Below are 27,294 nucleotides of genomic sequence, written 5' to 3' on the forward strand. Positions count from 1 at the left end.
GTTTAATTTAAAATGAAAGCACCTTTGCCCTCCAGAAATAACAAAGAATACTATCCTGAATCCAGAAAGATGCTTTTAGAACATCATTTATAAAAAGTTTTGCAAAATACTTAGAAACAGCATGTTAGATAATCAAATGCTTCAAAATCATACTCCACATTTTAGAATTTCACCATAAATGTAAATATTAATATTCCAGTCATTGGGCTTGAGCTACATTAATTAATAGTGGTGTCTGCTCACGCAACATCCAATGTCCTCAAGCTAAAAATTGTTGCAGGTGCCAAATATTAACATAAAATACTATGGGGAAAATATTAAGAAAAGTTTTTATTAAAAAGAACTTAGAGTTGCTTTCTGAAAAACACAGATCAGGGAACCAGCATGCCAAGACTAATTCAATTTAAAATTCATCTGCCTGCCTTGAAGACTGCTTCACTTTCACAGCATTGACACACTCACCGCTAAAATAGTTCTTGTAAGTCTGGATGAAGTCAAAGAACCACAAAATGCGCATTCACAGAGAATTATCTGAATACGGCTATAGTGAACCATGTGAGTTGTACATCAGCCCTACGTCGGGGACATCCTTTGAAGTCTGGAACTCAGCATCTAGGTTACGTTGGCACCTACAAAGTACGTGGAAGCACAGCGTGTTCCACTGTGGCTAAAAGGCCGATGGCCAGCAGTCAGCAGGACTAGAAGATGATGCAAGTAACGACTGGCGCAGTGGAAACTGGCAGTTACTGGGGACGTGATAACTAATGCAGGATCTTTCCACTCAAGTCACAAATATGGTGATATTTAGACAAAGACCGATCTCTTGTGGAAGAAATGTTACTGGAGGAATAATAACATTGTTAACGTTCCTTTTTTATTGGTAATTTTAATTCATTCCATGGTCTAAACTTGGGGACACTCTGAATTTTACAAAAGTCTTCAACCAAAGCAGGAGTTTTGCAGGAATGATTCCTAACTAATCAATGCAGACAGCTGCTATAGCAGTTTTGGGGTTCCTCCCCCAACTCCAACTCTACTCTTCATTAGTATGAATCATAATCCTCAATACGAATCTCTTTTAAAACCTTCTTTTAATGTTTTGATGTTATGGTTCTCTCTAGCTTAGAGTTTACTCATCTGGCCTCTGCTTGCCTTCCATGTTAACTTTGAATGTGTCACTTCCCGACTTTTTCCATTAGGCAGCCCTTCCTTTACTCAGCCCTTCCAGGATGCCTTGTTCTCTAGCATAGGGTCTCTACACTGCTCCCTTAGCTGTTTATCTAACCAGTAGTCGTCCTTTCTTGATCCTGCACACTTTGCGAGGTCTCTCTGTTTGTATTCCCACTGTATCCTCCTAGGAAACACTCATTTTCAGTGCTAATTACTCGCATGGCTTCTTTGGAAAACTGTAAGCTCCATGAGTGACCGGCATGTGCTACATATCCCTCTCTCCCTAGAACTTCACATGTCTTCCACTGCTGTCAAGTCAATTCTGATTCATGGTCTTCCTTGAGGACAAGGTAGAGCTGCCCCTGTGGATTTCCAAGACTGTAACTATTTACCTTAATAGAAAGCTTCCAACTTTTGCCCACAGAGTGAGCTACTGGTTTTGAACTGCTGACCTTGTGGTTAGCAACCCAACATGTAACCACTGGTTCAATTAGCTAACTTGTGAGTGAATGTGTGTATGATGTGTAGGAGGTTTTAGCACTCAAACAGTGTATATTAGTTATTTAGGAGAAAATGAATACATTTCTATGATTCTAACCTTTTTATCACAAGGGAGAAAGTTGGGGCTTTCTACTTCTGTAAAGAGTTAGGGTCTCAGAAACTCACAGGGGCAGTTCTCCTCTGTCCTAAAGGATTGCTCTAAGTCAGAATAGTCTCAAGGACACTGTGTTTTTGTTGTTCTGTTTTGATTTCTAACACTGGAGACTACTTCTGTGATTGCATTGTCGAGTAAGAATTGGACTTCTAACCAATAGATTGATGGTTCAAATCCCACTCTGTGGGAAGTTTTCAGCCTGAGAATCCCTATTAGGATTGCTATGAGTCTGAATCAATACAATGGTAGTGAGTTTAGTGTTTGGGTTTTCCTCTTTAGGGATTCTTGGAAAATCCAATTATTGAAAGCTCACAACAAGAACTATTTTTTTTCACTTGTAGTCCTATTTACATTTATTTTTTTCTGAGATTCCCTCCATCTTTGACAAGGGAATATTGTTTTTATTATTGTTGTTGTTTGAGGCCAATGAGTTGGCACCTACTCATAGCTCTCCCATGTACAGATCAAAACACTGTCTGGCCCTCATAATTATTATGTTTATTTAAGCCCATTTTGTCATCCATCTCATTGAGGGCCTTCCTTCTAGTTTCTGATGCTCTAACCAAGTATGTTGTCTTTTACTATGGTGTCTAACCCCCTAACAAAGCATGATGTCTCTTCTGATAAGATGCTCAAAGAATATGAGACAAAGTCTAACCATCTTTGCTTGTAAGTGATTTCTAGTTGTACTTCCTCCCAGAAAGATTGCTCTGGCAGAGTGACTGGTACTTTCAATGTACTGACAACTGAATAGTTTGCTTTAAAGATCAGACATAGAATAGTGCAATGAACAAGATAGGAAATAAAATACACTATTAAGATAACTGACCTCATACTTAGAAATAGTTCGTTAGCACTAAGTATTCTTTATGATTTAGCTATAACCTCTATATGCACACATGGAATTCCTTGCTTTGTCTTAACTTTAGATCAGATGGTGAAAAATTATATGTAAAGCTAGGGTGTTACAATCAACATATATTAATAAAGCATATGGCTTAGATTGTACCAATTGCTGTGCTTTCACATCAGTAATCATTAAAAATCGGAACATAAGTAATGTATATATATTCTTAAAGTATATCCTTGTAGTTAAGTCAAAAGGCATTTTGAGGAGGTAAATTTACCATTTACATTTAAAATAATTGAGTCTATCAGGTATTTTTAAGAATACTGTTCAATTAGCAGTATTCTACAGGGAAACTGTTATCTGTGGGAATGCTATATAGACCTACATATCACTAAAAAATTGTAAAGAAAATATTTAAAATATTATATATATTTTATTACTGTTCTTTCAAAGGCAACTTTCCAGTAATGACAAAATAGGAGAATGCTCTAGGCAAATTAGTGTAACTTAAAATCAATTCAGTATAAATATCAGAAATCCATTAATAGCTAAGTAAAATGCACTAATGTTAAAAAGGGTTTTGATTTATGTGATGATGCAGGCATGATGTGTAAATACATGCGTTAGAACCACAGTTGCTAAATTAAAACATAAGTCTCCACTGGCCAACCAAAAAAGATAGAGTATAAATTCACTTTTAATTCCTCTCTGCTTCCTGTGTTCCAATATTCATTTCAGTGAGGGATTGATGATGGAAAATTTGAATGATCTCTACAGCATTCACTGGATCTCCAATGAGTATATCCCTTAGAAGGAAAGGAAAGAATAAAACTAAAAGTGATATTCACTGCTATCGAGTTGATTCCAACTCATAGCAACCCTATAAAACAGGGTAGAACTGACCCTGTAAGTTTGTGAGAGTATATATCTTTGTGGGAGTAGAACGTCTCATCTTTCTCCTTGGGAGCTGGTTAGTGGTTTCAAATTGCTGACCTTGCAGTTAGCAGCCCGCTGCATAACCACTATGTGATAAAGTATCATAAGCAAATGAAATCAATGAAAAGGATAATCCACAGAAAAATTGTTTTTTCTTTGTTTGTTTTAAAGAACTGAAATTCAAATAGTTTAATGTAATTGCTGATAAATAGCTTTTGCTTTTAATACCTGTCTCTATGGCCTCTTATTGAGATACACTGAAATAAGAGATGTAATAGCAAGTTCTTCTGAGGTGTTTCTAAGTAGAGTTTCACTCAACATGATTCCTGTCTTAGCGTCCACAGATACTGCCTTCAAAAGACAATGAATACTTAGAAATATACATTTGGGTGCAAATCTGAGACTTCTCTTATTGATAATTTTATAAGAACACTATAAGGAAACTCAGCAGAATAGTTATGCCAAAAGTATGTCTAAACACTACAGAAATTCAAGAAACAAGAGTAGAACTTTTCCAAAAGTGGGCAAAACTAGATTGCTATAGATCTGAGAATCTTAATGTAGCAAATGGAATTATTGGCTTAATTTCTTTATCCATCCTGTGTCCATGCCTTTCACTGTGTAAATTTGTAATTTCTCACCAGCAGGGACATGTGTATCTCTCCCTACCAGGCCTCTTTTTGGACTTAGTCTAAAGTGTGTTTTGACCAATGCAATGTGGGCAGAAAATGTGCAACATCTTACGTGTAATTGGGGTGTCTATATGTCCTCTTATCATTAATGTGAAAAAGAAACACGAGAGACACTTGGGAAGAACTGAACTCAACTAAGAGTGAGCAACCAAACCTTGCAAGTAGAGTTGAATATTTCTCCATTTTATTTACCATAAAGTGAGAAAATGCACATCTGATTTATTGGGAGTGTATTACATTCAATGAGTTTATTCCATGGTTCGTCACGGATTCACATTTCCCCCTTACTAACATGCTAACCAGGAGCCCTGGTGGAATAGGGTTTATGAGCTAGGCTGTTAACCACAAAGTCATTAGTTCAAAGCTACCAACAGCTCCCCAGGAGAAAGAGGGAAATTTCTACTCTCATAAAGGGTGACAGTTTCTGAAACTCACAGGGGCAGGTCTACTTGTCCTATGGAGCCACTGTAAGTCAGCATCCTCTCCATGGCAGAGTTTGTATCATGCTAACTAGAAGCCCTGATACTGCTTTTGGTAGGTGCTGAAATCCACCTGTCCACAGGAAAAGATGCGGCTGTTCCTTTGAAGAATGACAAAGACTCAGGAATGAACCTTCATAGTGGCGGGGTTGGGTTTTGGACACTGCTAACAATTGCACTGGCTCTCAACTTCTTACTCTTTCCTCTGACGTGCAGGGAAAATAATAATGGATCGATGACCTCAGGATTAGATCCATGGTTCTTGAAGTATTCTTTAGGGATCATGGCTGTCAGTAGTTGTCGGTAGGACCCACCAAAGCAAAGGAATAAAGCTTTACAGTTGGAATGCTGACCTATCAATCATCAAAGTTCTGCTTTCCTCTGTTTTAGATAATGGGATTTCATTCAGAAAATTGCTTCTGCTGCTTCAAAAGCAAAGTTTAAAGCTACCATGCTGGAAGCACTACGATTATGCTTAGGGAGGGAAAAAAATCCGAACACTCCTTTCGCTTTATTACTGTGACTCTAATTCAAGACACCATCACAGGAACTCCTATGCTAACTTCATAACCTGCCTCCTTGCTTGAGACTGAAGAGTATCATAGCCCCACCCTGCTGAAGGGGATCAAGAGTAAAATTAAACTTACTGGAGCCCCCAGGCTCTCATTCCTCTTTTAGTCTCACCTCCGGCCCTCTTCACTTCCTTAATATTCATGTAGAACACATCTAGTTTTCCTGGACATGCTCCAGTCTGGTTCTCTCTGCTCAGAATGCCCGTCCTTTATTCTTCAAATGCCAGCTTCTACTCGCACTTCATTTCCCAGCTTATTAATCAGCCTTTCTGAGGGGGCTCGCCCCATTTGCCCAAATAAAACCAAGTCCTTGATATCCTACACGATTCTCTAGACTAGCAGACTGTTCTCGAGTCTTCTTTGCACTTCACATGACTTAACGGTGATAGAAACCTGCATCACGTGTTTTCATTATCGGATTTTCGATTGCCTTTCTGCTGTAGGAGATCAGGGTTTAATTTTGTCTCTCGAGAGCTAAGAGTGAGGCACACGGCACATGGCACATGGCCCCTAATAAGTGAATGAGTGACCTTCTCAGCTTTCATCAAAAAATGTTAACACTCTTCTGTCCGTGTGGCATTTCTCTGTACTATGTGATCCCCTTGTCTACTATGCTCAAATAAGCTTGCTTACTAACTGTGGTAGTCTGGGTACTTTAGAGAAACAAATCTACAGAAACTTGTGTATAAGAGAGAATTTTATATAAAGGTCAAGTACACATCAAGAAAACATCCCAACCCAGTGCTGCCCAAGCCCACAAGTCCAACATTAACCCATATGTCCGACAACAATCCACAAAGTCTTCCTCCATCTCACAAAACACATACTACGACACTCACTTCAGGAGGAAAGTCGAGTCAGTGAACGTGTAAACATCTCAGTGCTGGCAGGGGTCTCCACACAGCTGCTCCAGCACCAAGGGCTGCATCGGGGTAGGTCCATGTGGTTTCTCCTCGGGGATGTCCTGCAGGATGTGAGCCTTTCCAGCTGAAGCAGTGAACTGGATAAGGCAGCTGCACCCTGGTCCGACCATCAGAGAGCAAGAGAACTAGAAAGGCAAGGCTCACAGAGCCATTTATCTCTCCTCCCTTCAATTAAGGCCACATGTGTTTATCAGCCAGGTGCAAAATAAACTATCTCAATGTAACCTTCCTTAATCCATGGATAAAACAGCATATTAGAATTTTATCTTTCACCATGCTTCATTGATCTCTTATTTTGGGATGTCAGAAGCCATGATTCTGATATGTTATAGGAGCTCATTATAAAGCTGGCCCTGATATTAAAAATATATCAACAGCAGTTACTCAATAAATGTTCTGATCCTTGGAAAAGTGAATGTTATGTGCTATCCCACTGAGCACCCTCAGAAGTTTAGAGAATACCTACATTCCAGCAAGAGAACCTGGAAATGACTTCAGGAAATCATGGCCTCCGCGATAGGCCCACTAATGTCAATGTCCTCTGTCAAAAGTGAAAAGAAGAGCAGTACATGATTTGTGAGTTGAGAGTGCAGTCAACTCAGCCTAACTCAGAGTGGCCCCGTGTGGCAGAGGAGAACCCACCTGGAGGGTTTGCTGGCTGTAATTTTTACAGAATCAGATGCTCGGTCTTTTTCCTGTAGAGTCTGTGGATGGGTTTGAGTTACCAACATTCCCAAGAGCAAAGAGTGCTTAAACATGATGTTACCAAGGCTCTTTATAGTTGTTTACATTTATAATATAAAGACACAAAGAACAAGTATGTGGAATGTTTTAATAGCAATGTCCAGAGGAGAAAGACAACAGACCCAAGGGATGCTAATTCCCTGGAGACACGAATCTGTCAGGGGTGTGGGTACAAGTTCTTCTTACAGCCTGGATGACTAACAAAGAGGAGACTCTAGAAGTTGGCATTTGGGTTCAAGTAACCATCTTGTGAGTTTGTTCGATATGAGTTAATTTAGAAAAATTCATTCCATCCTCCAATGCATCTCCAAACTCCCTGCTATCAAGCCCATGCCAACTCATAGAAACTGTATAGAACAATGTAGCAGTGTCCTTGTGAGTTTCAAGACTGTAACTATGTGAGTAGAAAGCCCCATCTTTCTCCTGAGGAGCAGCTGGTGGATCTGTACTGACAGCCTGGAAGATCACAGTACAGCTCGTAAGCACGATCCCACCGGAGCTCCTCGTTCCATCCTGGGCATACTGAAAACATTAGTTTTCAACTGTGAAAAGATTAGACCCACACCCTAAGCCATAGTTCTCAGGAAAATGCCCTTGCTTTCTGTTATCTTATTTAGATACTACTTCTATCTGGCCCAGCCTTCCCATTTCCATGCCAATGGCAGCACTATGCTACCATAAGAATTGGCATATTTGTTTAAAAAAATCTTTTTTTAAAAAATGTCATTTTGAGGACAAAGTTGCTTCTCACCTAAGTCTTGGTATTCTTTTTAACTGGTGGTAGGGGGGAGGGGCGTGTTTTCTGGGAAAAACAAACAGAAAACCTGCTAGACAAATTCTAAAAGAGCTGCAACACTAAGTCTTGGTATTTCCAATCACCTCGTATGCAAGGGAAAGTTGGACACTGAATACAGAAGACCACAAAAGAGTTTGTTGCCTTTGAATTATGGTGCTGGGGAAGAACATGGACTGTACCATGGATAGTCAGGAGAATGAACAGAACTATGTTGAAAGAAGTATAATCAAAATTCTTCCTTCATTCCACATACTTTGGACATGTGTTCATCAAAGACAAGTCCCCAGCAAAGAATAGTATGCTTGGTAAAACAGAGGGTAAAGGAGGAGGAAGACCCTCAACAATATGGAATGACACAGTGGCTGCAGTGATAGGCTAAAATATGATCACGATTCTGAAGGCCCGAGCAGTTTTTGTTCTTTTGTAAATCGGGTCATTATAAGTTGAAATTGACTTGACAGTGTTTAATAACAAACTTGATACTTATGTATTGCACATTTGTGAACTTAAGAAACAGGCATGTGTTTCTGCCACTGAGACAATCAGACACTCATGAAAGGTAAGTCACAATTCCATGGACTCAGCTCTCCTTCTTACGATTGCAAGCTCTTATCCAAAGGAGTGGACATGTCTCGACAAGTTGCTTAGGGGCCGCCAGGTTCCAGGGGTGACTAAGCTGTGTTACAACTCACAAAGGAGGAGGGAAAGAGAATAATCAAAGTGTTCAAACCTGGTACTGCTATCTTCCCCACCGTCGGATGGTCCATCTCCATAACCAGGCCATTGTGTAATACCTAAAAACGTAGACGCAGAGAGGAAGAGCCTTTACAAACAGAAATGACCCGCAAACTCAACATTTACGGCCAACTTCCTATTCCACTCACATTGATTGACGATACTGCAAAACACTGAAATGTTCACTTTTTCTTATTCAATTTAAATGATTAAGCCCCAAATAATGTCAAAATGGAAGCCTATTATGTCGGCTGATCAATGATCATTAATGAATGTCAAAGAAATAATGCACAAGCGTTTGGCTTCTCCCTGCATTACCTCCTAGAAGGACATGGGAATCACAGAGCAACGCAGAAAAAGCAAGTGGGGAGCACTCTGTCCTTGAGCCTGAGAAGTATACACAACCCAGGCTGTGTGACAGACACATGAGCTCAGCCTGCTGCCAGGGATTCCAAACAGGCCCAGTGAAGGCCTAACCAGGTGACTGGCACCAAGACGGCTTTCAGAAAGCAGCACGGCCATAAAACTGTACAGGTTATCTACATTGTTACCATAACCTACTCACAGAGAAAAGGGGGCGTGGTATAAAGAATCCATTCAAATTGTATATTTACTTAAAGTGAATGCCTGTCACTTCTATTAAAGGAAAGAATCAAAGGCCTTGGATTTCACCCATTTCTAGTCGTCACATTATGGAGGAAACACGCAAGACAAGCTCGTGGGTGTCTTTTATGGTGAAATACACTATCTTTCACTGTTTGGGAACAGTAACCACCTGGGGGTGATGCTCTTCAGACCAGCATGTTGCTTTTCCGCATCGAGGCAATGTCACACTGTATGGAGAGCCTTCTAGAAACATCTTGACTCTCATTTAGGATCACACACTTTGGACCCCAGAGCTGGCCAGAGAAAATCCTTGCCAGTGTTGGAACTGTGCTGTAATTCAACTCTGGTGCGGCTCATTCTCAGCCCCCACCCAGCACAGCCTCCCCCAGTGTGGAGGTGGGGTGGGGGGTGCTAAGTGCCAACGGGAGGTGCTAAATCTCAGTACTACTAAGGACAGGAACAAAAATACCGAGCTAAATTTCACTCGAAACAATTATCTTCACACTGAATCATTCTTCTCTTCTCTTATCTCTGTTGCCCTCCTGACTACCTCTTTGTAATAACCCTGCAGTGCTACTCACAAAAGACAAAAGTGAGTGTTCTTAGCTAAATATAACTGAACTGATGGTGTTGAAATTAATTAACGCTGAATTTTAATCATGTAGCAAACGTGAAGTGTCAAACGTGAAAGGGTAGTTGATAAAGGTCAAGGGACATATGTCAAAGTTTTGTGAGAGCAAAGCCAGCAGTTGATTGAAGTGTTTCATGGAAGCAGTTTGAAGAGTACCCTTCTTTTGCCCTTGCTTCCACTGATATATAATTTCTCCAATATGAAACTGCTAGCTATTCTTTTCAATTACCCCTTTGCATCTCAAAGAGTTCGGCACTTAGCGGAAATACAGACTCATCCTATGTTCGTCAAAGAAATGGAACTGCAAATTCTCATTTTTCTGTAGCATTCTTTCAGTCAGGAAGCAAACGGGCCAGCGCAAGCCCTCTGATCTTCAGGACGAGCTCATTTATCCCCTGTGTGGGGGCCGCTCGTCTTATGGGAAGGCTCCCGGGAACAAAAATTCCATAGGTTTTCTCCATGAATCAGGTCAGATTCTCCCAGAGAATCATCAAGCCTGCTATCGCTGGGAACCCTACCTCCTGACTCAGAATCTTGGAAAATTCTGCAGCCCCCACTGTGGGTCAAGTGCTGTTGTGCTTTGTAACATAGGCAAGGACCTCAGGACCCAGGAAGTCTGTCTGAATCCTAACATAAATCTCTCCTGCATCCACTCAGTCATTTGTCTCGACCTCATTTCACTGGAAACAGAGCGCTGCTGCTTAACTCCACTTGAATAACATCTCTAGAAATGGTTTCTGAATGTTCCCTTTTCCTTACCTCATCCAGTGACAACACCACAATCTTGGTTACCTTTAACCCAGAAATTCAGGCTAACCATGCTGCATTTCTGACCATTCATAATAGACAGTGGTTCCTATCTTCCAACCAAACACCAAACGCATTGCCATTGGGTTGATTCCAACTCACAGTGACCCTATAAGACAGGGGAGAACTGCCCCTATGAGTTGCCCAGATTATAACTCTTTATGGAAGTATAGTCTCATCTTTCTTCCACGCAGTAGCTGCTGGTTTCAAACTGCTGACCTTTTGGTTAGTAGGCCAATTGTATAACCACTGTTCCACCAGGGTTCTTGGTTTTGATCTTCAGGGACCTTAAACTACCCCTTTCCCTCAAGGAAAAGGTCATGCCTTGACACCTCAGTCGTGGCTTCCAGGTATTCTTGGCTGCATATTGAATTACGGTGCAAACAAGGCCGGGGCCCTTGCATATCATTTTCTGATTGCTTTAATTCATTTGGCAAAGCTTTGAGGCTTTACTGTTTCTGTCCCTCATTTACTCCTGTTCTCTCTTCTTTCATGGTTTTCTCTTTCACCGGTGAGTAGCTCTCTTAAATTTCACTTCTTGAAATTTCAAAAGCATATTCTTGACAAAAATAGCTCTGCAGACAGTGCGGCAACCTCTCTAGCAAAGAATCGGGCCTATTTCAAATCAGGTCTCTCTTTCTTCCTCAAGGATTTTACAGATTGACAGCCTAATGGCAGAGCCGAATGGTAATGCATTAAGGATGGAGGGTGGGGGAGGGAGTAAATGTATACCTTAAAGTGGAGGAAATAAGTTGAAGTGAAAGCAAGAGAATCATTTTTCATAATCTTACAGCAGAAATGGCAGAAATCTATAATATAGCATGAGTAAGACCCACACAAAAGTACAATGAAAACAGATTCTTTCTGTTTAGTTAGCAAAAACTTTTGCAGAAAGCAAACGATGTGGATTGAGAGTAGAAGGAGCAGGGAACGTTCAAATGCAGTATGGGGGTCGTAGACTGGCATGGAAATGTAAAGCAGGTTTGGGTTGGTACACAGCACAAATTAATTATATATGGAAATGGCAATGTTTTGTTTTTCATCTCAATTGTCTTTGATGCAGCTTATAGGAGTAAAACAACGACAAAAAGTTGCTGCACTCAGGGAATCCAGGGTGGACGATACCTTCAGGACCAGGGGTATGAGGGGCGATGCTGGGAGAGTGGAGGGTGAGTGGGTTGGAAAGGGGGAACTGATTACAAGGATCTACATGTGACCTCCTCCCTGGAAGATGGACGGCAGAGAAGGGGGGGGGAAGTCTGGATAGAGCAAGAAATGACAAAATAACAATCTATAATTTATCAAGGGTTCATGAGGGAGGGGGGAGCAGGGAGGAAGGGGAAAAAAAGAGGACCTGATGCAGAGGGCTTAAGTGGAGAGCAAATGCTTTGAGAGTGATTAGGGCAAAGAATGTACAGATGTGCTTTATGCAATTGATGTATGTATATGCATGGATTGTGATAAGAGTTGTATGAGTCCCTAATAAAATGTTTAAAAAAAAAGTTGCTGCACTATTGACATTCTGAATTCTTCTAAATAAATACACTTAAAAAAAGAAGCTGGTGTTACATGGCATAAAATAATTCATCCCTGTGGTCTTGAATCAGTGAAACTAGTTATGGTCAAGTAGATTGTGAGTCATGCTGACCTCGTGGGTACCAGAGCAGAATGGTGGCTGGGTTTGGGAAGTAGATCACCAGGTCTATCTTTGGAGTCACCGCTGAGTAGATTCAAATCTCCAGCTAGGGACATTGATTGTGTGCACACCAAGGAGCTCCCCGGTTGTTTGTGCAGATAGCATAATCAATGTAAGATAATCAAGCACACAGCAAACAAGTACAAAAGATGCCGACATTTCCACTTAATGTGAATAGAGATATGATGGATTCATTCAAATCAATAAACATCATAGGATACCTATATGCTAGGCACAGTGAAGGGGGTTGGCAGTAAAAAGGTGAATGAATTTTCCTTCCATGTTCTTATATTAAATGCATAGGGAATCTGAATGCAGTTCCATATTGAAGGAATGATATATAATGACGAGTGAGCAAGTAACTCTGCCTATCAAAAATGTGTATACCAAGGAGGTCAGTGAATGTCATAGAAAAATGGATAGTAAAAAATATTAAAGCTGATATTAATAATTTTTGATGTTAGTATAAATGTCTTTTGCTTAGCAAAATTCCTGAAGCTATTGTGTGAGGAGCAAATGGGATGTACCCTAATCTTTTCATTAACCCCCCTAGGTAGGAATGATTATTATCTGCAATTCCACAGAGATGGTCACTAGTGCCTAAAGAGGTTAAGTAGTTGCCCAAGGAGATAAAATGAATAACCGGGTGAATTTGGGATTAAAATGTAGATGTATCTGACCCTAAGCTCTTAGTCCTGTTCCTGGCAGATGGAGATCTACCAATGACGAAAAGAACCAGAATGGACAGTAATAATTTGATTTACCATTAACATAACAATTTGATGTGGTCAGGTCTTAAAATGAATGAGTTGATTCAAGGGAGAAAGAAAACCAGGCAACATGATTACTTGGCACCATGTGGCCCAATTAGTTCATAAGCTGAACAGCTCCCTTGGAGATAGCCAAAGGCATCTGCACCCATGTAGAAAGTCTATGAAAAGAGGAAGGGTTTGACCCAAGCCCAGCAGAGTAGTTGCCAGCTCAAGTTTGAAGGGGCAGACCCAGCAGGTGACTTTGGACTTGGCATTTTGTCTAAGTGACCCTCAAAACCATGCAAAGTAAAAAGAGGATAACAAGAGCTTGTAAGGATTAAGTGAAGTAATGAGTGCCAAGTGCAGGGCACAGGGCTTGAAGGAGCGTACATTCAAATTAAATGACTATTGTTTTCATCCCTGAAAGCCTAGTTTTGAACTCTCACTGCACAAGTACTTGGCTGTGTGACTGTTGGGATCACTCGTACAGGCAACCAAAAATGTTTATCTTAATGATATTAATAAGTGTATTGAAAGTAGTGATTAATCACAAGTATTAATACTAATAATTGCTTCATTTCCTGTCCCATTCTCAGTACCTTAAACACTATCTCTCACTATCTAGCAAATGCTCAATAAATGTTTACTGAGTGCATTGAATTAAATTGAATCAGTTGAAATAATCAGCTGGCTGCTTTGTCTGTAGGCATCTTTACTGCTTTTGGTTTAATTATTTTACAGGGGGAGTATGCTCTACATTTTAAGTTTGTAATAAAGCACTACGTTTCTGTAGATTCGAAGTTGTTTTTAACAGATTTCCTAAAACATATTCCTTTTTAGGAATGGAGTTAATCAAGTTCCTGGGTTATCTTGCAATTCCATCAGTTCCTTAAATCAGCTCCTAGCTGCCCTTGAATCCAGCTTAGATGGAGCATGCACCTAGGAGCGGGCTGAGAAGCTGTGCAAGGATCGTGGCCACTAGTAGTTAGAAAAGTTACAGGGTGGACCAATGGAACTCAGAGAACAGGACTGAAACAGCGGACACCAGCATTATGTATATAATGTAAAGCTACCCAACTGGAAGCCAGTAATCATAACATCACTAGGGAAACCCAGAAACCAATTCCATAGTATGAAATCATAGTAGGGTCCTTCAACATGTTGTGGAATAATTCCATTAACTATTAAATCGAGTTATCCACGAATTTTTGAGGCTCCCTTGTGTATTACAAAAAAAACCCCCAGTTGGATTAATCTCATTTGTTGTATTTTATTCTTAGTGTAATTCCTTCAGCATTCTACGAAAGAAAACTTGGAGTAAAATGTAAAATGTTCATGACTGAAGATATAATTTACAACCAACACAGTAAAATTTAGCTAAATGTTTCTGAAGACTGTGACCAAAAATAATGTAAAAGCAACATAAATTCTTGAAGAAAAGAACGTGCTAGCCCCTGACTTAGATAATGGAGCTCAGTTTTTAAAGATTTTCACTGTGGACTGGGTAAAAACTTACAGAAGCGATCAGCAGTTTTACATTCAACAGTTCATATACAGTTTAGTTGCAGCTGATCCATCCCAATCCCCTCAATGTACCATAATTTATTCTACTTTCCACCTGTGTTTCGGATTTCCTTTCCTCCCTCTTTCTTATTCCTCTGAACCTACTTCTCCTGTCATTGCTGCCCTTTTGATCTGAAATGGGGTACTCTTCTCCCGCCAGTGAGTGCCCTACCAGCCCTGATGGGTGATTAACGATCATAGACCTGAAGGTCCCACCTATCCCTACTGTAATGGAAATAAAATGGAATGTTTACTCCCATTTTTGCTTTGTTCATTATTTTGAGACAATTATTGTAACTAAACGTTATTGTGGTGGTTCTGTATATGCCATAACCCTTTTTCTCTTTATTTAAAAAAAGATGACTGTGGCACTTACATAATCTCCTGCCAAAATGAGGAAGGTGTAGAATCTAGCCTGTCAATCAGGCCATAGCCAATAATGCCTCTGTGTGGGTGTGGCCTTCTCCTGAGGTTTCTGGGAACTTTTGTTTTCCTGCTTCGAGGCAGGACAACCCACTCTCTCTGCTTGACATCCTGTTGGCAAGCCACTTGATGATGGCAGCCAGAGCTCTGAAGCGGGAGGAGCCAGATGGAGACCCATGACAGCACTGAGATGCTTCCACCACCACTAGATCCACAAGACTTTCCACCCACTGGCCGGTGATCTTCCTGCATCCGGCATCATTGCATGTCTTGCAAGAATATGAAGAGGGATTTATAGGCTGGTATTGGACATATGGGCCAGTATCAGACTTATAGACTTGATCAAACTGGGTTGGGATGTTTTCTTAATATAGAATTACTCTTTAATATAAAGCTCTCTTTTATACATTTATGCATGTCCCTGGATTCGTTTCTGTAGTCAACCTGATCTAACACAATAACATATAGTTATCTAAAGGAACATTATAGCATATTGTTATTATATTATATATTCTTATATAGCATAACATGATTATATAATTATATAAGGAACATCATAGCATATCTACCCATATGTGTGCATATAATATATACATATATATATATACAATTTAATGATTCTTAACACCCAACTTAAGTTTAAACATAGACCATTATCAAAATATTTAAAATGGTAAATGTACACACTTTTGTAGTCTACCAGGAAAATTTGATACATTGCACATCACCAGAATAAAAACCTGTTGCTCTGCCAAGTATCATGAGCATGGAAAGACAAACCGCTGACTGGAAGGAAGTACGTGCAAGCTTCATATCTGACAAAAGAGTCTTACCTAGAATGTATTTAAAAATAAAATGAAGCTTTAACAACAGTCAAACCATTCTAATTAGAAAACTGGAAAAATCTATGAGCAGATCTTTCACCACAGAGGATACAAAAATGGCCAATAAGACTCGTTGCTGTAGTGTTTAATTTGACTCACAGCAATGCTGTAGGACATAGGATTTCCGAAACTGCAGTCTTTACTGAAGCAGACCGCTGTCTCAAACTGATTATAGAACAACCTGGATTAATCTTGAGAGACGTATTCTAAGCAAAAAAAAGTCAATTCTAAAAGGTTACATATTATATGACTTAATTTATATTTCATTCTTGAAAAGACAAAATTATAAGTGATCCCCAGAGGTTAGAAAGCAATGGAAGTGGAAGGAAGGGAGGGAGATTCCGGTGATTACAGGAAGGCAGCCAGAGGGATCCTGGTGGTGATGGAGCAGTTCTGTATCTTGACAGTATGGGTTTTTAAAATCTTCATTAAGATATTGTACTATAATGATGATATTGGGTAAACTGAGTAAAACAGTACATTATCCTATTATTCTTATAGCTGCATATGAAGCTACAATTATCTCAAAATAAAAAAGTTTTATTTTCAAAACTGTTCCATCTTTTCATTTTTCCACCCTCTGCCATCAAATTCATTCTGACTCAGTAACCCTCTGTAGGGCTTCTGAGGCTGTAAATCTTTGGGGAAACAAATAGTTTTATCATTCTTTTAAAAATTTAGTGCCCTGTATTTTGGTTTTATAAATATTGCAGTTGAAAGTTGTGTAAGATGTGAGAAGGTATCAGCTTTCACTTTTGCCAAAATTTTTTGAGCAGTAGTACCTCCTTTTTAAAATAAATCTGCAATATCTACTCTGTTGAGTTTCCGAATGTCTATGGAATTGTTTCTGGGCTCTTAGCAGTATTGTTTGAGTTTATCTGTCTACCCCTTTGTCAGCATTATTTTAACTCACTAAAGCTTTATAATAATCTCTAAACCAGTTGCATTTGAATCAATATCAACTTGTGGGGACACTGTCGGAGTAGAATTGTGATACATTTAAAAAATGTTTAAACAGTTTTTATTGTGAATTGGGCAAAGTTTTACAGAGAAAATCAGTCTTACTTTCAATAATTGATACACATCATTTTTTAATTTCATTTCATTGATTGCAATTCCCACACTATTTTCTGACTCCATTCCTCTATCTTTCTGAATCTTTCTGATTTTGTTCTTGAGTAAATGCCCTCATCATCTGAAATAGTTGATTGTTCTAAGTGCATTCTTCCTCATTTTAATTTTTCTCATTTTTAAAGAAAAAACTTATCTAGTTTTCAATGGGACGAGGAAAAGACAACTACAGAAACATATCATCCAGATGAAGGAGATCACTAGTCTGAGGCCATGATGGAGTCATAAGATCTGCTGAGATACAGAATTTTATAAAGGACATGAAAGCTCAAAGAAAAATGTTACAGATAGTTGTTGGCAAATCAAAACATCATAGTTGCTGGTGGGACTCCCAAAGCAGGCTCAGGGTCAGGATTTGGACATGTACATTATGTTACACAGGGGTGCTAACACTGGTCCAGAGTCCTCCTAAAGGCAGCCAGGGCACAACTTTGAGCATTCAACTCCAAGTGCAGTGATTTCCACCAAGGAAACACCCTCAGGGAGACAGCCCCTCCCTGGACTGGCCCAAGGGGCCAATATTTATAAAACCAAAATACAGGGCACTAAATTTTTAAAAGAATGATAAAACTATTTGTTTCCCCAAAGATTTACAGCCTCAGAAGCCCTACAGAGGGTTACTATGAGTCAGAATTGATTTGATGGCATGTACTCTATCTGAAAGCAAGACAGCTCACAATTGTCAGAGGGAGTTCCATGGAGACTTAATCCATGTGAGGATGCTGGAAATGGATATTGGGCTTTCACTGCCATCTATAACTTCTGCAAACCCAGTGCTCAGAATTTAAGCTTTAATATAATTCCTTCCTCTAACCATGGATTTTTTTTATTAACAATCGGATCACATAGGCTTGTGTGTTTCTTTCATGCCACCTTAGCTGAAATTTCACTTAGATGGTTGATTGTATTAACACGAGTCTTTAAGACAACAAACTACATTTACTGAAATGTAGCAACCACAAGCAACTATCTAATTTCTTCCCTACTTTGCTAAAGCATCCAAATCTCCAGTGATCACTTCATGAGGGGATCTATAGAGCAGGGGCACATTAAAAAAAAGTTCTTAGATTAGAGTTTACAATTAAGTGCAAGCTCAAAATCTATTTGTAGTAATAACATAATCTATTGTCAATTTGAGACTTAAGAGTGAAAGGGTGGAGTCTAGCCTGTCAATCAGGTGGCAGCTTGATGACCTCATTTGGAGGCGCTAGGGAGAGAAATAGCTCGCTGGGGGCAGCACAGATGTTCACTCCCTGTGCGACATTCTTGTCGAGAAGACACGTGGAGCTACACTAGAGCCCAAGAGCTGAAGGAGCCACTTGGAGACCCGTGCCAACGCTGAGATGCTTCTACCGGCATTGCATCCACAAGACTTTCCACCCACTGGTCTTCCTACATTTAGCATTATTGTATGGCTGTGTGAGTCTAAAGAGAAATTCATGGACTAGTATTAGATATAGGGGTTAATATTGGACGTATGGACTTGATCTGGGACGTTCTCAATTTATAACTGATCTTTTATATAAAACCTTTTCTTATACACATATGAATATGAATTTTTCTCTAGCCTACCCAGACTAACATGCTATTCATATATCTAAGGTTTATAAATGTCCCTAGTCCACTTTAGTTTCCAGATTCTTGAAAAATAATATAAGTAACCTCCATAGACATTTAGTAATTCTAATAATATCATTACTCTAGCTAGTTATAAAGAATTTAGAATATCTTTGAGAAAAGTAAAATACATATATAGGAAAGCTTTGTAGGCTAAAATACACAGAATGTTCACTTAAACAGATTAAAAGCATAAATGACTAAACAATGCTTAAGTAAATAATAAGGATTAGACAAAGGCAAACATTTTTATAATGTTCATTCACTAAGGCAAAACTATGTCTACAAAAGTAAAATTTGTCACAAAAAGCAAAGAACATAGTTGCACAAGGTTTTCAGAGGATAGGTTTTGGGTGGGGGTAGTTTTATTGGTCTATACTCCATGTATCATACAATTTCATCATTTAATCACATTAAGAAGAGCTGTGCCGTCATCACTACAGTCGATTTCAGAACGTTTTCTTCACGCGCACGTTGCTAGACTAAGGAAAACAGGAGGATAGTTCCACTGATGCCTGCGCTAGATGAAAATTAGGGGTTGGAAATAGGGGTTGCCACAATAAAGGGGTTGGAAAGAAATCAGGGGCACTAATTAGACACCTATGGGACAATCCAGAACGGAGCATGCTCACACCCAAGTCACTTAGACCCAGGTGGAAGCCAGCATGGGCACACCCACCTTAGTTAGGCACCAGCACTATGACATCACACAGGTGTGCCAAACTCAGCCAGTAAGGTCAGCCCATTTCCTCAACCACGCCTCCTCGGCCAGTGGAGATCAAAGCCAGTCACAGGAAGGCCAATCCCCACTCCCTCCTCTGGTCCAGGTGCTTGCTGCAAGCACAGGTGAGCTTCCTCCCATGAGATGGTGCGCATGGTCAGGTGTTCTGCCCTCCTGCGTTTGGCACCAGGCACAGTCCTGAGCGAGCTCCTGTAGGGCATTCCTTCCACAGCGTTTTCCACACTCAGGAAGTTTCCTATGGCTCTCACCATGCGGCCCTGCATGCTTTCCAGAAATAGCATGTACTTTCTGAGACTGAAACTCTCCTTTCCCTCAGGAAAGCCACGTGCTGGTGAATCCTTTCAACCTTCCCAAGCAAGAAGCGAAGTACACTACCTGGAAACCTAACACTTGGACTCATTCTAGTTGGCTTTCCATTTCCCCAAAGGTCCTGCCGGGCTTCCCTGTAACCATTAGCTAGTTAATGACCCCCAGATCCACCTATCCTAGGCTTCATGCACAGAAAATAGTACAAACAAGAAACAGACAGCCAAACAAACAAATACCGAACAACAGTGACAGAGAAAAAGAAAAATCTCAATCAAAGAGGACACAGAAAAAACTAAAAACGGACACTTTAAAATGGGTCAAAGCAGATCAAATGATAGGGTGTTACATTTTAATCTAACTACATCTGCCACAATGGACTTTACGATACTCCCTGGTAGCAATATATGAGATATCTGTCTGCTATTTCCCTGGGTTATGATCAGCATCATTCACTAGCTTAATCCATGTGTCACTGTGGGTCCTTCGGACTTAAAGCAAACTTAGGCACAACAGGACAAAACCCTGCCCAGCCCACTACATCTTCATGATTGTTCCCGTGCGTGGTCCCATTGCGGCAACCACTGTGTCACCCCTTTTCTTTTAAGCCCTCCTCTGTTTCTCTGCCCCTCTACTGTGCCAAACATGATGTCCTTCCCCAAGGACTGGCCTCCCCTGACAACATGCCCGAAGTGTTTAAGACCAGCCTTGCCTCGAAGGAGCACCTCGGCCATGCTTCTTTTAAGCTAGATTCATTTGTCCCGTTAGCAATGCACGGTACTTAATATTCAGATATTAAGATATTAAGATATCTCCAGATCCACAGTTCAGAGGCATAAATTATGCTTTGGTCTTCCGCATGCAAGGTCCAACTTGCACATACATATTAGGCAACTGAAAATACCATAACCTGGGTGAGGCACACTTTAGTCCTCAAAGTAACAGCTTTGCTTTCTAATACCCTAATGAGATCCTGTGCGACAGACTTACTCAATACCACGACGTGTCCTTTGATTTCTTGACTTCTGCTTCCATGATTATGGACTGCAGGTCCTAGAAAGGCAAACTCCTTGACCACGTCAACATTTTCTCCATTTATAATGATTTTTATCTCCTGGTCCAGTTGTGAACATCTTAGTCTTCTTTACATTGACCTGAAATCCATAAGGAAGCCTGCTATCCTGGTTCTTCATCAGCAAGTGCCTCAAATCCTTTTCCTTTCAAGGTTGCTTATCTCTGGTTTTTACTTCCTCGGTCCTGATGCCCCATTCTTCTTTATATAATCCTGCTTCTCTGATTATGTGTTCAGCATACAGACTGAATAAATATAGTGAGGTATTTATAAATATAGAGGACACAACCCTGTCACATATGTTTCCTGATTTTAAATCAGGCAGTATTCCCTTGGACTATTAGGAGAACTGCCTCTTGATCCATGTACAAGTTCCACCTGATCACAAGGAAGGGTTCTGGAATTCTCATTCTTGTGGGGACCCAGCAAATGGATTTTGGGCTTCCACTGTTACACCCAACCTTCTCCAAATTCGGTGTTCACAATTTAAGGTCTGATATCAGCCCTTCCTTTGAATTTGATTTTATTATTTGCAATCCTTGGGTCACGTGCAGACTGCTGTGTGTTTTTCCATGTGGTTAGTTGATGTTTCATTTAAATGACTGCTTGTTTGAAGACAAGTCATTAAGACCCCAGATGCTATTCTTTCTGGTAGCCAAAAAACGTGTGGTTTCTTCAACGCTCTTTGCTATAGCACCCATATCTTCAGTGATCTCTTCAGAGGGTGAGTGTTGAGTAGGACCATGTCAGAAGAACTAATGGTTCATTCTTTGTGACTAGAAATAAGTGTGAATTCCAAATCCACTCAGATAGCTATAGTTTACACATATCTCCAGTTCACTTTGGAGACAGCACTTTCATTTCATGATAGAGAACATTATGAATCACTCCCCGAGTCATATAGTTATTTGATTAAAAGTGTTATTAATGTACCCAATGGTAAAAAGTTTACAATATTGATAAAAGGAAATTATATAAGTATAGGCCAGCTTTTCTGACCATAATACATGAATTGTTGGCTTTTATAAACTATTTAGTGACTGGCTACTATTTATACTTACCATGGGAGTTGGTGAAAGGGAAACTTTCAATAACACATAATCACAAAGGCAATATCCTGCCTACTAGACTAACACGTCATAAAGAAGCAAGGAGAGTATTAAAATGGTACGTAAATGGTATTTTTGGGCCACCATTCCATTGGGCCAGAGATCTGAACCAAAGTTCAATGACCACTAACTCTAAAATCATAGGATAGCAGTCATCTGCTTCTTCTCACATTAAGGCATTTCAGCATTCAGTGCAAGGGAATATGTCAGGGCCTTAAGCCTGCTACAGGTGGTTGGTTAACGGGGTTTCCACATCGATTCCTTCTGATATGGTCCATGAAGGATGTTGTGCACCTTGAAAGGATAGAGTCGAAAGTCTAAGTAGTCTATAGTGAACAGCTTGGGGCACCACAGCCTGGATGAAAATTAGTGCAAAAAATGTACAATTAGAAACATAGTACCAGGTGTATTCTCCCATGGCTTCTGTGTAAACATTGGTAAGTTGTTTTTTTTTGGTTTTTCCTCCCAGGAAGAGAGAGCTCCACCTGGTTTACCAATGGGTGATTTAAAAATAAATAAATAAATAAATAGGTCTTTTTAAAAGGCATTTCTGCTAGGATTAAACCTCCAATATTTTCAGTCAGCTGGTAAGCATATTAACTATCTGTAAAATTCAGGGACTACTTTTATAAGAATTAGCTGTATTTCACTCTTGCTAATTCCTTCAGAGATACCTGTCTCTATATATTTTAAAGTCAGTTCATCAAAAGAATCTTGGATTTACTCACCACTTATTTTAATAATTTCCTTAAACTATTTTTGATAAAATTTTATGTTTTTATCACAAAGTCTCTGTATTTTTTTCATTAGGTATTTTTTATATCTTCATTGCTATGACATGAGTCCTTTTCATTTTATAAAAGTTTATTGCAGGCATATAGAAATGCATGGATTTTGTATTTATAGCTGAAAAATATTCTAATAACTTAATAACAGGATATTCTGGTGAAGTTTCTATGGTATTAATTATATTATCTCTTAATTATAGTTTGTATTTTCTTGCTACCCTTGTACCATTTTTTTTCCTTTTATCACATTGCTAACTAGGAGCACCATGATATTAATAAACAGAAATTTCAATAGAGAATATTTTAAACTTGCTCCCAGTTTTTGGTTTTTTTCAAAATCATTTTATTTGGAGTTATTAGAGAAATCATATCATTCCATGGTTCAATCAAATCAAGACATATTGTACCATTGCTACCACACACAGTTTCGCAACACTCTTTTCTTTCTTGAACTCTTTGACATCAGCTCCCTTTTACCCCCTACCCCCTTCAGCACTAAACAGCCCCAGCCCCCAAGAAACCCTTATTCTACTTGCTGTACCTATAAGTTTATTAATCCTGGGTTTCATATATTGAAAAGCAGAAAACATATAACAGAAATTAAATGGGTGACCCCCAATGACATACACGTTTGAAATAAACTCCAATGTGAACATAGGGGGAAAAAGTCACAGAAAATGTTGAAAACCACATCAGGTCTAACATGCATCAGAGAGAGGATCAACTGACAAGGTTTAAACCATTAAAGTCAATTTGATCATCTTGATACTCTATAGCCACCTTCCCAGTGCACTCTATTGGTAAGCCCTTCCTCCTGGTCCTCTATCGTGGACAGAAGGAAATCACCAGAGACTTATAACCTATGTAGATTCATCAAATGTATTTTAGGTTCCCACTGTCATCACTCTTAACTAATTCTGATTAATTTCTTCATATCTTTGTATCAGATCATAAATTCTTTCTTTAGCTGTATCCAGCCCACTATTTAATTTGCCTTGAAATTCATATACTTTGAATAATTTTGATTATCATTTTAGAATGTCTTTCTGGTTTTTTAAATATGCTTGATCATTTTTCATTCACTTAGATAAATGAAAGGTGTACTTTTTATTTCTTTCAACATACTAATTTTATATTCTACATGACATTTATAATATTCCTAGTATTTATGGATGTTTTCAATTACCTCCTTACCTTAGGAATTCTATATCTGGGGATACCTTAAGATCTAGATGAGGGAGGATTGTAATGGATGAGTTGAAACAGAATGTGTAGGCATTGTTTAATACAAAACTGACCGTGGGTTCTGTAAATTTTCACTTAATTCAGAATAAAATCTTTTAAAAATATCTCATGGAGATATTTTCTTTACAGAGTTCCCTTAAGTAAAAATTCAAGAGTGGTCATAATTCTTTCTCTCTCTCTCTCTCTCTCTCTCTCTCTCTCTCTCTCTCTCTCTCTCTCTCTCTCTGTCTGTCTCTTTCTGTCTCTCTCTGTCTCTCCCCACCCCACCCCTCTCTCTCTTTAATGTGCAGGACAAGGTTTTACTTTTCACTTAGTCTGCTCACTGAATATACTGACTTTTTAAAGTCTAAGTTTTATTCTGAGCTTATAGTCAACTTCCCACATTGTGTGGTCCTCAGGGTGTTTTCTTCTCTTTTCAGTTTTACGTCCATGAGGCCCACGTCCTAAGCCAACAGGTTTTGGCAAATGCTGGCCCAAATGCCTGGTTCCCTGCATGCATGTTACCTAATGCTTTTTGCACCAACATGGTTAATCAAGTCATCTAGTTCCCTATATTGTCAGATTCAGAAGCCATCCAAACATCATTGTTACATATTTAAGCTATATTTTTTAAACTTAATGTGCTTCTTCAAATGCTCACAAGATTAATTGACTCAGGGAATAAGAAAAATAACAACTATTAAATAAAAGAAGAAATACAATAGAGACCAATGAATTATCAAGGTGATTTATGGACTTTAAAGTCAGGATCTTAGAAGAACAGCCTCACATGTTTAATTCAATCTTCCTTGGCAGTGGGGCCTTTAGTTAAATTATCCCAGAACCAATTGTCCAATCTTTGATGAAAGTTGAGAAAGCATTATTTCCCCTCTAGCCACACAGACCTGCAAAGTTCTGTGAAAGAAACTATTTCAAGAGGTGGTCAGCAGGGTGATTGTGTGTGCTGTCTTCACTTAGTACCAACCAAATAATTTCTCAGTTCTTAGAAATTTTCCAATTTCCTTGTGGGAAGTGTGTGCTTTGATTCTTCTCAGATTGGGTCATTGTAAGTATGTCATCTTTTTGACTGATTTTAGGTCCCTTCTTTCCCAGAGACTTTGTAAGATGTCTTATTGAAGATGCTAAGTAAATATTCCTGAGCCCAGTTGGAGAAGCAGAAACCAATCTATTTTCTTTGACAACACTTTGAGAAAACACTAAAGTAATTTTTTTATTTGCATTATCCATTTATTGATCAGGAAGTCATCCCTTAGCTGTGGATCACTGCCAACCACTAGACTTTTTCAGAAAACAAAATAACAATGGAGTGTGAAGAGGAAAGAGAGTCACCTGGGTAAAAGTAAAGTGTTACCAAACAATAGAATATGTACATAGACTTCTAAGTGAACAGTTATCTAAGAGAATTATCAGGGTTAGAGAGTCTCCGCCAAGATGAATATAAATAAAGGGCAGAGTGAGTGTAAAACAATAGCCCTGACTTGGAACCCGCCCTTGCGGACCGAGAAGTTGGCATGCCTTGAATCATTCTACCCTTATGAAGACTCAATGAACTGATGTTATGATCTCTATTTTATAGTTGTGAAGACAAATTTGGGAAAATAAAATGACTTTTATAATACAAGCAGAGGTGTTCTGGTGGTTCTATAGTACAATTCCTTATCTCTCATGCCAGAGACCCAGGTTTAATTCCTAATAAATATACCTCATGAACATTTACCTACAAATCAGTGAAGGTTTGTGTGCTGTATGGTGTTAAACAGGTTTGGGCAGAGCTTCCAGACAAAGACCAATTAGGAAGAAAAGTTTGTCAATGTCAGTCCAATAACCAGCCAATAAAAGCCCTCCAGATCCTAACAGTCGGGTCCACAATGCACTTGTGGATGCTGAAGGACTGGGCAGAGGTCTAGTCCATAGTTCTTGGATCTTCATGAATAGGAGGTTGACTCCATGGCAGCTGATGATGATAATATAAATAGAGTGACAAACTGGCTTGCTTGTGTATCTGACCGCAGTGGCTACCATCTTTCCTTGCTTGCTGTGCTGTTTCAAAGTGTCCCAGACCACGCCATACTGTCTCAGACTGGCGTATTCCTGGTGTGCTGCAATGCAGCAAAGAGGAGAGAAATCACTGATGATGCTAAATATTCTAAATGACAACCATTAACGAGCTCTTCTCCCTGGCTCAGGTGTTTCAAACGGGCAGGTACATGCAGAGGCAAGTAATATTTCTTAAGGAATCACTTTCTATTGCTTTGATGGGTGTGAGTTTCAGTGCTATTGAAATGAAAATCTCCTTAGGGAATTCATTACAATACAGCATCTCCTCATTTGATACAGTGAAATGTTCCCTTGGTAAATTCATAGGAACATGAAGGACAGCAGGATGAAACAAAGCATCAACATCTGCTTCCTTAGAAATTCCTTTTATAATAAAGTCATGGATGCCAAATATAGCTAAGCTTAGTTATCATTCCCGATACAGTATGATATAAGTTTAACCAGAAAAGATTTCCAGCATCAGAAAACCACAGAGGAAATGATGTCGTAGTACACACAAAATCAGAACAGCCACAAAGCAGAACTCCAGTTGATCAATGTGAAGATTATTCAGCCCTCGGCCATAAGGAAGCAATAGCATTTGTTTACTCTCTGTCATCTATTCTACAGAACTCAGGAGGCAATCAAGCGGCAGTAAGATCACTTCATGAAAATCACAGGCGCCACACACTAAACCCTTCTTGCACCCGATACAGTATCCCCGCCCCCCCAAAAAAGTGCTCAAATTCACAAAAGTCCAGAACATTCTGATAATTCATGTGAGTCTAAGAACTAAAAGCATGGTGGTGATGGTGGTAAAAACACAAAACCAAAATGCAATCCGTATCTCCATATTACGCTTAGCATCCATTGTTGTGAGAATCGGTATTGGTGGGAAATACTCAGCTTGTTGCAGACAGATGTGTAAGTCCAACTGAGTGTCAGCGTTTTTTCTAGGGCAAGTGATAGAAGAATCATTTCAAGGACTGAGTCTGACTAGGGGTTGAGGAGATAATTCTGATAAGTGGGAGTGGGGGCCACTGATAACACTGTGGGTAAATGATCCTTTAGATATGCTAAAATTTTATCAATGAATAAAGACTGCAATATATATATATTTAGCATATCTATATATACATATATATAGATATACATATATATCTATATATACACACACACACATCTATATATACATATACATATATGTATATATACATATATATATATACAGCTTTGATTTCAATTAGTTGAGTGGGGTTTATCTACAGAAACCCAAATTGAGAGATATGAAGCCAGTGGAAGCTTGCCTGAGCCTCTCTCAATCAGACGATGT

The 27,294-nt window shown here is 39.3% G+C and overlaps 1 protein-coding gene and 1 pseudogene across 3 annotated transcripts in view; both read right to left on the reverse strand.

Annotated features, from left to right (window-relative positions):
• Window positions 1–27,294, reverse strand: part of SUGCT (succinyl-CoA:glutarate-CoA transferase) — an 880,365-nt gene that overhangs the window by 117,476 nt on the left and 735,595 nt on the right. For 2 of the 3 annotated variants that reach the window (XM_075558176.1, XM_075558175.1), the window contains one exon: window positions 8,548–8,611. The exons of the other annotated variant lie outside the window; for it this stretch is intronic. In XM_075558176.1, coding sequence (XP_075414291.1) covers window positions 8,548–8,611 — 64 coding nt within the window. The remainder of the gene's footprint in view (window positions 1–8,547; window positions 8,612–27,294) is intronic. 3 annotated transcript variants of the gene reach the window in all.
• LOC142457531 (U7 small nuclear RNA) lies at window positions 7,811–7,879 on the reverse strand (annotated as a pseudogene).

This window comes from Tenrec ecaudatus, chromosome 9, assembly GCF_050624435.1.
Source record: "Tenrec ecaudatus isolate mTenEca1 chromosome 9, mTenEca1.hap1, whole genome shotgun sequence".
Lineage (NCBI taxonomy): Eukaryota > Metazoa > Chordata > Mammalia > Afrosoricida > Tenrecidae > Tenrec > Tenrec ecaudatus.